The sequence below is a fragment of the Limulus polyphemus genome, unplaced genomic scaffold (genome assembly GCF_000517525.1).
Source record: "Limulus polyphemus unplaced genomic scaffold, Limulus_polyphemus-2.1.2 Scaffold1493, whole genome shotgun sequence".
NCBI lineage: Eukaryota > Metazoa > Arthropoda > Merostomata > Xiphosura > Limulidae > Limulus > Limulus polyphemus.
Genome location: NW_013667103.1, coordinates 64,977 through 75,282, shown reverse-complemented (window position 1 = coordinate 75,282; position 10,306 = coordinate 64,977). Strand labels below are relative to the sequence as shown.

Below are 10,306 nucleotides of genomic sequence, written 5' to 3'. Positions count from 1 at the left end.
AGACACCTACTATAGAAGAATCCTAAGCCCAACAACAACATAGTATATACTTATACTATTAAGAAATATAAGTAAAAGCTATTTATTTCAACAATTGGCAAAATGAAGAACTTATATATATATATATACACACACATTATTCTTAAAATCTGACAGTCCTGAATATGAGATCTAATTATTTTCTTTTACATATTTTATGAAGGTAACTCAAAAGATGTGTCCAAATGAAAATCTGCAACAATAATATCATTACAATACTTTAACTGTAAGGTATCTATAAAGTGATTTCTTTCTTAATACTTTATGGGGCAGAACAAATATACATTACAGCACTAAATTAAACAAACATTTTGAAAGATTATTAATACCAAGTGAATTAAACATCTATATTTGTTATAATTTCACTGCCTAAAGCCTTGCTGAAGCCTTTCAAATTCTATGTTGTTCACGTATATACAATATATTATCAAAATTATTAGGGCACCACACTTTGAGAAGTATCCTGTTTCCCATTGGGATTCCATTTTAAAAAGAAAAAGCCACACTTCTGTCACTGACCATTAACACTTAACATGAACTTTTAGTACACATCTGGTGAAAAGACTGTCACTTTTACTACTCTTTTTGTAAACAGCTCCAAGTGCACTGAGATTTCCAAGTCTATTTTTCAGTATTTCACACAGCAATCCAAAACATTTTGGACTGCTGGTTCAACTAGATTTAGGTAAGGGCTCTAGCATGAAGAGGTAGGTTATGAATTTTATCTAATTTAACAACTGCTGGAATGGACATTGCGGTGTGATAAAGGACATTATCATGGTTCTGTTAACTATTATTAATGTACCAATTCCAAGCCAGTTAAAACAGCCACAGACCACAACACTAGTAGTACCACAACTCTGGGATGACATAGTCATAATCAAGGTAAACTCAAGTTAATACCAAAAAAAATAAAACTATCTATCCACCTCAAACAAAAAACAGTGGAATCAACATTTCCCATTATGGTTTTTCCACTGTTTTTCACCACATTTTTGATGCTCAAGGTGCCACAAAAGCAGAAATCTCACATTCATAAGTACTAGTCTGTTTATGAAAACCTGTAGAAATCAGCTCCTTGCAGAGAGAAAACATGGTGATATGCAATCCTTAACTCTCATTTCAGTCCTGATGAATGTAATGCCAAATGCGTGGTTTCATTACACATGTTTACAAAGTTCACATGGATGAAGAGTGATCATTTTTGGTCAGATAGGCCAATATTCCACATTAGTAAGTCCTGTGGTATTGTATTTCTTTATCAAATTGCCCACATTGAGCTTTGGTATGATTAGGTGTGCTGGAATGTTCTAGATACTCATAATACACATTTTTTTCCAATAATAATTTATCTTTAAAGATCTAGAAGTTCATTTCCTTATGGCATCTTGATTTCACATATCTCTCAGCTGTTGCTGATCTTTATAAACGTATGTGGCCATGGACAATCCAGTGTTGAAATATAGATTCTTGATTACACTATCACCATCTATGAGTAACTCGTGATGAAACTTTATGAAAACTACTGTTACAAGTGTAAGTTGTGTTTATGAAACACCTATGCTCCTAATAATGCTACACTGTCAGTTTAAGTCTCCCCAATTTAATGATGTTGTGCCTGTTCACAAGATTGGGACAAATGTTCTTGGTATCAGTGACATTTTGAACTTAACTAACAACCTCCAAGAGTTAATCAGGTCTAGTACTTGTTGTTTAAGTTTGGTCAATATCCATTCATCCAATCTTGAGATACCCTATCCACAAGATTGAGACATAAGGCAGACAGACAGAAATGGGCAAACTGATATAACTCACTCTGCAATACCTCACAGTGGGGGTTATAAAAACAAAATAGCTTTTTAATCATACATAAACAAAAGCAAATTCTTAAAACTGAATTTACCCTAAGAATTTGGCCCCAACAGGTCCAATCTCTAATATTCGTGAGGCACAAGCTTCTCCTTCCATCAGTGGAGGAGGATGGGTAAGCTTCTCTTTTCTTAAGTAACGGCACGTGATCCTCATGGGCATGGGTGCTTTACGAGGAGGGATTATAACTCTTACACCTGAATGTCGACATCCTCGCATGGCACCTCCACGAGCATCCACCATAAAACTGACAAGAAACCTAGAAAAACATTTAAGGTGGCAGTTATTATATTCTTCAAAAACCAATAAAAGAATTTACAAAAAATATGGTTGAAAAATTAATCTCTCTAGAATACAAAGATTTTTATAAAAATGTCAGTATTCCATCTCAGTATTACACCCACAAAATTAAATATAAAATTAACTGATTTATATTAAGAAGGAGAGACTAAATACAAAGTTAACTAGATGAAAAGTGTGTTTTCTTGAAATATTTTGTTTTGCACACTTATATATCTCAGATGCAAAGTTAAGGTTTTGAACATTTCTGATTAAATGAAATAAAATCTTGAAATGGAAATTATGAAATATTAGTAGGGTGATCACTATGCATTATTATGAAAGACATATCAAACAACACAAAACTAGACAACATTAATTCACAATAAAAAAAAGAATTATTCATTCAGATAATATCCTAACATTAAATCTCATGCATGTTAACACTTCACTTTTTATGCAATTAATGAAACTGGAACACAAAAAAAATATGTCTTTATTAACAGAACATAATTAAAAGTAAAACAGTTTCCTATCTACACTAAAATATAAACAAAAAAATGGTATTTTAATAAAAACAGGTTTACAGCATGTTGATATCTTGCATTACACTTAAACATGTTATTTGTTATCTTTTCTTATAAAATACATTTTTGAAAAATCATATAATAAGTAACTTACGTCTTCCATTTAAGCTTGCTAAAAGTCCCAAAGGAGCATGAGAAGGTAGTAGAATAAAAAAGACAACAGTTAGCTTAGTAGAATTATTGTCTGTACAATGAATTAATAGAGTAGTGCAGTTTGTAGCCAACTCACAGAAGCATACAAAAAAGTTCTCAAAATCATCAAGTTTAAACATGCATATTCAAGCATTAACACATACAAAAAATATATTAATAAAGTAAAAAATTATCTAAGGTAATAATCACCAAAAATAAACTAATTTATACACAATCATTACAATTACAAGAGCAAACAAAAAAAATAAAATTAAAAAATTTATGGTGAAAACATGATAAACATATTAACATAATAAACACCTAATAATTATAATAGAAAACAAATTCCTAAAAAAATATTCATGTTAGTAAATAAACACGAAAAACAATCTATTACTTACAATAATTAACAGAAAACTTTTTTTTTACTTCAGAAAATACATAACAGATCACATATTGTACAATTTCAAACCTATATATAAAAATATATTTAATTTTCACAAATATGCCCGAAAGAATGAAAAAATGAATTTATTTTGCTAATTTCACTAAAAATATAAATAATACAGTAGCACAATGTGGCTACCATATTAAAATATTATACAGATAAGTGTTCTAGGATAACGTTTTCTATGTTGAATTAATAACTTGTGACACCCTATATAATCTAAGAGAAGTTTTACTTGATTGCTATAACTTAAATGATATAAATGTATGTGTAATGTAGTTAAAACAACATTTAGCATTATGGTACTTTGAGTTGTTAATATGTGTTTTACTAGCAACCATTAACCCCTTCAGCTCAGTTAGTAGGGCATTCTCCTTTTAAGTATGAGGTTTCACATGTTTTAAACTAAGCTGAGGAAGTAATAAAATCAAAGTTCAATTACCACAAGAAAAATTGCTGTCCAACACAGGGCCTGAGGTAAAGTCCAAGGACAGGCCTTGTTTGTCAGAGGGGGAAAATGTGGTAATTTAAGTTGTTAAAAAGTGCCTTTCTAGCGATTTCTAAAGGATTAACCCTTTAATTCATTTAGTAGAGCAGCCACATGAAGTGTAAGAGGTCTCTAGTTCAAAACTGAGCAGAAGAAATAATAAACATATGAAATTGCCACAAGTAAAAAGCATAGAAAAACATTATAAACTACAGTCAAAAGTTTAAGGGTAGAGTGAATTATTCATCAAGATACAGATTTCACTCCTGATGATGACATAATCTTGTTGAAACATTATACTTTTATTAGAGTTTACTACTGTTCTAGTCATGCAATTACTTATAAAACTAACAATAAATGAACAACACTATTGTACTCATTTATTCTCAGTTTAAGTCAACTGTCCTATATTTACAGATTCATTACATTTGTTTAGCACTTAGTTCTTAATGCTGGAAAATGATGTTGATCTCAAAGTTGCATGTTCATGTACGTGAATTGAGGTCACATTGTAGTGGATCCAATATGATATAAAAATATTTGACAAATTAAGTAAAGTACTTCTTGCTAAGAAGCAATGGAAAGTTTAAGTAGTAGTAATGGAAATTTTGAACAGATACCAAGTTCTATACAAAATTATCTTAATAGAGAACATAATAGTCAATTTGTTACATTTACAATAAATGAAGATGGAACCATTTAGTACTTTAAAAAAGGTAGATAAGAGCTCCTTTATTTGATAAGATTAATAGTATTCAGGATGAAGACTAGTTATCTAAAAGTTTTACAATTTAAATGTACACATAATATATAAGATGCGAGTAGGCCATGAGCAAATCCAAGGAAAATCAGCCTGAGGGTTGGAGGATTCCAAAAATAGCCCTATCAATCAACAAGCACAAATTTTATTCTTGAATCTAAATCAAAACTGAAAATGTTAAGTACGACTACAAGAGAAAAAAATGTTTTCCTTTCATTTCTTCCTGTGAATAACAACAAATATTTAGATGTTATACAAAAATAAAACTTCTGGTAAAAAACTAGAATATTTAATGGTGCAGCACTTGCTTAAGTTTAGAGATCACTTATGACTGAATTTAGTAGTTTAGTATAACAAACCAAGTTGAATATGAAGTGTGTTTAATTACAGTTGTTCCATCTTTAGAGACTGTCAATTGACAGCTTATTTCATATACAAATAATGGTGCTACATGAGCCAATCTTTAGCTAGTTGCTACATATTACTTAGTAAAATTAGTTATAACATGCATTTTTCTGCCTGTTTACACTTCAGTAATAAAAGCAGTTAACTAGCTGTTCTAATAACATTAATCTCAAATCAATGGTAAAATCAAATTACTAAAATTAAACTCATTGTTTTAAAACTTAATTATGCCAGATTTTAACTCAAGCAAGATTAATCTGATGCAAGTTTTTTATATTTTCTTTAAGCTTCCATATTTAGATTCACTTAAACACAAATGTACTACAAACTTAATACAGCAATTTTTGTTAAAATGGAAGATATTTCAGTGTAACCTAGTAACATTTTTTCTTTGTATTTAAGTAATAGTTTATGAATAATAAGATGAAATAGTTGTAAAAGCAAAACAGGGAAAAATATTTTTCATATTTAACTCTTTCGATACAGGTCATGCTATCTCGTTTGTTGATTCGCATTCAAAATTTTATTGAGCTACTATTTTATGAATTTATGTCAATAAGTTTGGTACCATACTGTAGATTATAATTCAAATTTTAGAACTATACATTACTCAATTTGTTAATTTAAAAGTAAATATTAAAAAAACACAGATAAACATCGATTTTTGTGTGTCACGTGGTATGTTGAATGCAGCACTGGTTCAAATTAGATGTTTGTGAAGTCAAAATACTAAGGCTATAGTTTTGAAAGAATTAGAAGCTCAAATTACCAATATTGACAAGCTAGAATATAAAATAAGAGCTTCTTATGTTTTTATTTTGCTAAGATATTGTTCATGTAATAAATCAAACACAGTGGCATCCCGCCTACCTCTTTCCATTTTTGGAAATGCTCCCTTATATACTTACTTCTATATATGACATGAAGCCATATATGACTATTGAAAGCTCAAAATTTCACCTAGTGGCTTTCTAAGCCATTTTAATGGACTTGGCACCATTTCCTTCTTGTAAACCTATATTTCAGTGAGGTACGATGTGTCTTTAATCTGCTTGAAATTTCATATTTTTTTAGACTAAAATACATCTTAGTTACAAATCTAAGTAAATTATAGTGGAATTATATGGTATTATTGTAGTAATTTATGATTTTTTTTAGTTATTCAAATGTTTATATAAAACCTAAAAACTTGGCAACCTACATGAAGCAATAACCGAGTACAAAGGTCATAACTAGAAGAGATAATTGTTTGCTTTACTTCTTTATTTAGTGTTCTATGTTTTAGGAAAAAATATGTTTAAGAACTTGTTTCAAAATTTCAGTAATCTATATACATATATAATGTATAATAATTGAAATATGACTGTATTTTACAAAATACTTGTCTACTAAAACACAGCTAAGACAAAATACTTTGACAGACCAAAGGTCAGTTTTGTGTTAATTTATAGGATAACATGAGTGAACATGAGACACGTCATTGTAACCTTTGTATTGTTAGCCAGGCATGGCTGAAAAGTCAATATAATAAATATATATAAATGTATAATGTTATGAGATTTAAGCTATTGAGTCTAAACATTTTTGTTTTCGTGTTATAATTTGTGTTCATTCTAGAATAAAAGAGGCATAATTTATATTTCCTAATTTTTTATGGTGGTTGTGAGATCTGTTAAATGTACCAAACCTGTACAGAGATTAATTACTGAAAATAACAGATAAAATATAAAGCTTGATAACTATCTTGACATTATAAAGATTTTGCATGTGAAATTTAACATTTTCTGATGCATAAAAGTATTTTTAAAAATGAAAATTACTTTGCATAATAGATAGGCAACATGCAAAAAGAAAAAAAAAGGCATGAGAAAAACATTGCTTTACAAACTTTAAGACTTAATAAAAAAAATTTTGATGTTTTGCATATGAAAGAATTGTAATATTTACTGATAATTTGCCAAATTTCGTTAACATTTACTTATTAATTTAAGTTATAGCATGAAAACTATAACAAGCAGAAAATGATTACGAAGTTGGTCCCAGGGAACGAGCTCGTGCTGAAAGAGTTAATAATGTTGTTAAACTCTATGATAGGAAAGGTAGAATAGATCTGTCAAATAAAAAACAAAGATGCTTGCATCAAAAGGAATTGTGGTAATAATGTGAAAATTTGTTTATTGCTATGAGTTTGTTGTTATAAAACTTGCTGAAACCTTTGATTATTAATCTTCTGCTGTTTTTTTTTTTTATTATTAGTGACTATGTGAACTTTTGAAGCACTAAACATTTGTGATAAAACTGCAGGGAGTAAAAGTACCCAATGTAAGTGTTAAATTTCACTAACATTTGATTTAAATTTCATTGTGTGGTACTGTTTATATATAATATTTAAATTGCTAAGCTGGTGTGTTATAAGTTGTGACTTTAGGTAGAAAGGTGGTTTTCTGGAATATGTAATTATTTTTTTTATTTATCTGTGTGCATGCTTATAGGTAGAACTTTGTTTTTCAGAAATATAGAGGGATATATATACTATTAGTGTGCAAGTGTAAAAGTAAGTTATCCTCCAGCTGAGGTGGTTACCCAAGAAATAGTGCACAAATGGTGCATAAAACCTAACTTGAGAACTGAGAGAATTGCATAGCAACTTATTATGTAATTTAAGTAGTTTGGTATCCTGTCAATTAGAAGTGAGTAGTCTATGATTGATTGAAAATTAAAGATATATTTGGACTAAAATATACAGAAGATTGCACCTTTTTTGCAATTTGAAATGTATCTTTGTTAAATTGTTAAGTTACGCCAGAAAGGACGTAAATATACTTTAGTAGATATTTTATACAACATATTAAAATGTTATCAAAGTTTTTCAAAAGGTCTAACATTAGGATGTAGAATAATATTAGAAGATTATTTATTGATAGTATTAGTATTTAGCCCTAACTGAACTAAAGTAAAAAATTTACACAAATTAGTGTTAATTTATCTCTTTAGCATATATAGGTCATACATAATAAAGGCTTAACTAATGTTAGGACTAAGACAACTGGACTTGTAGGTGTCAGTGCCTGTGATTAGAATTCTTTTGTATTACTCTAGAAATCTTGTATTTAAATGAAGATACTGATGTTTTGTGGGTCTCTGCTAGTTGAATTCAAGTCTTGAATGAAAATCATAACTTAGAAAAAATCTATACTCCTATATATTTAAGAACATATTGTTTTTACTAGTGGAGTTTGCAATGTTTTTTGCCATTACATTTTAACACAAAGTTAAAACTATTATAATATCTTTAGTTTTTAGAAAAATCTTTTTAACATTGTGAGAAAATGCACCATGATGTAATGATTATTGACTCACTTGCTTTTTTATTTATTTCTGTAATGCCCTCTTTTTTCAACATTTTTATAATTATTTGAGCAAAATAATAGTTATTGGTTAAAAAATCAGCACTTTTGTCTATGTCTGAAAACCTTTACATATGCTTGGCCATGTTGTGCTGTAGTAATTGCATGTAAACTGTAATATTGTGAGATTTGATCAAAATGATTTTCTAAAATCTAAGTGATTATATATAACTATCAACCATGACTATGCAACATGCATTTACATATCAGTTTATATTGTGTTTTGACATTATTGTTTATTGAAACCTGATCAAAAGAAGTAAATAGATCATTTAGGAACATGTGTTTAAATGCTTAAAACAACTCCATAAAGTAAAATTTGTTTAAACCTGACATTTTGACATGTCTTTTCAAGGGCTAGCAGCATCACAAACTAAATGGTACCTAATATTTAAATGACTTCATCTGTATAGAACACAGTGGTTCATGAGTATGAAAAGTTGCATGTAAATAAGCATATACTGAGAAATAGCTTCATACTACAATGGAAAATTAATAATGTAATATAATTCTAAAAACACATTCAGAGCTAATCAAACTCATTAATTGCATAGGAAAAGTTTAGGTTATTTGCAATAATTAATAATAAATGAGTTACAACAGAGATAAATAACATTATCATAATTTTGTATTTAGAATAGAAATCTTGTTAAATTAAAAAAAGGTGTAGTACATAATGTGTATGCTTAGAAATGTATACCAATTGTTAATAATATCACTAAGCATGGTAGTGCTAAGTACATAGGGATGGGCTGGATAAAAAAATGGCTGCTACATTCATTCTATTACTGAATGAAAGGCACCTCCTGAGTGCAAGGTCACTGTGGTACCTAAATATTTCATCAGGGCACTTCTCATTTTATTCATGCATGGGGCTGTGTTAAATAGAACTCAAATCTAGAACAGCTCTGGACTCTTGGAAGTCCAAAACTATATTTTGCATTCTTTTCGCTCTAAATCAAACTTTGTTTTTAGGATTTTAATGGTAGATTCATCACTTCATTTTTCTTAGGAATGAAGCACTGAAGTTGCACAACACGTTATTTCATGCCATTTTGTTTTTCTTCTTTCTCTTAAAGCAATCAATCGGTATGTGTGTTTGGACTCGGAGGAGATCAAAGGTAGTTAGATCAGGCAATACTATCAAGTGGTGGTTTATATCATATGATTGTTAGCATGCACTTGTTGCTGTGAATAAATATATGTAGCCCCCATTTCCTGGTACAAACAGTAGTGAAGTTAGATTTGGCATAGCTGGCTCCTGAGTTTTTGGGCTGGCTTCTATATCTGAAAATGTGTAGTGACCTGCTCTATGATGCTTACAAATAACTGCTACAGTTGTGTTAGAGCCTTAATTGAGCACTCAATTGCCATTATCGAGTGTTGCTAAAATGGAGAACTGGGAACTAGCTAAAGAGCCAGTGTTCATCTTCTTTTTTTTTTTTTTCCCACGTTAACCAAAAAATGTGTGAAGTTTTCCCAATGGCTTTGGTACAACAGAAGAGCATTTTAAGAGCACTTGGGAACAGGATATCACTATGCACAGTAGTGCTTGTATAAACTAAAAAAGAAAATCATAATTTAGTGTAAATGATGTTATTCTTACCCCTTGAAGTTAGCTTCTTTTTTACAGACATCTGGTGTTTGTTTAAAAAGCTTAAGTACAGGGTGAAATAGGAATTACCAGCCAGTAATAGAGAAACATTAGATGACTGTAACATGTAGGAACCCAATACTTTGTACACTATACGGTTAGTGTATTTAGGGATTCAACCCCTATATTATGTATGAAGAGAAAGAGTAAAAAAAAATCAACATACATGTTAAATTTTATTACACACATTCATGGAATACACTAACTTTCAGTCAGGGGGAAAAACTTCACAAAGCAAG

General features: G+C 29.7%; 1 protein-coding gene across 10 annotated transcripts in view; it reads right to left on the bottom strand.

Moving 5' to 3' along the window:
* Positions 1–10,306, bottom strand: part of LOC106463825 (ankyrin-2-like) — a 253,624-nt gene that overhangs the window by 179,923 nt on the left and 63,395 nt on the right. For 8 of the 10 annotated variants that reach the window (XM_013923893.2, XM_013923894.2, XM_013923897.2 and 5 more), the window contains 2 exons: positions 2,869–2,886; positions 1,943–2,167 (listed from right to left, as the gene is read on the bottom strand). In XM_013923893.2, coding sequence (XP_013779347.1) covers positions 1,943–2,167; positions 2,869–2,886 — 243 coding nt within the window. The remainder of the gene's footprint in view (positions 1–1,942; positions 2,168–2,868; positions 2,887–10,306) is intronic. The other 2 variants (XM_013923895.2, XM_013923896.2) reach the window with 1 other exon arrangement.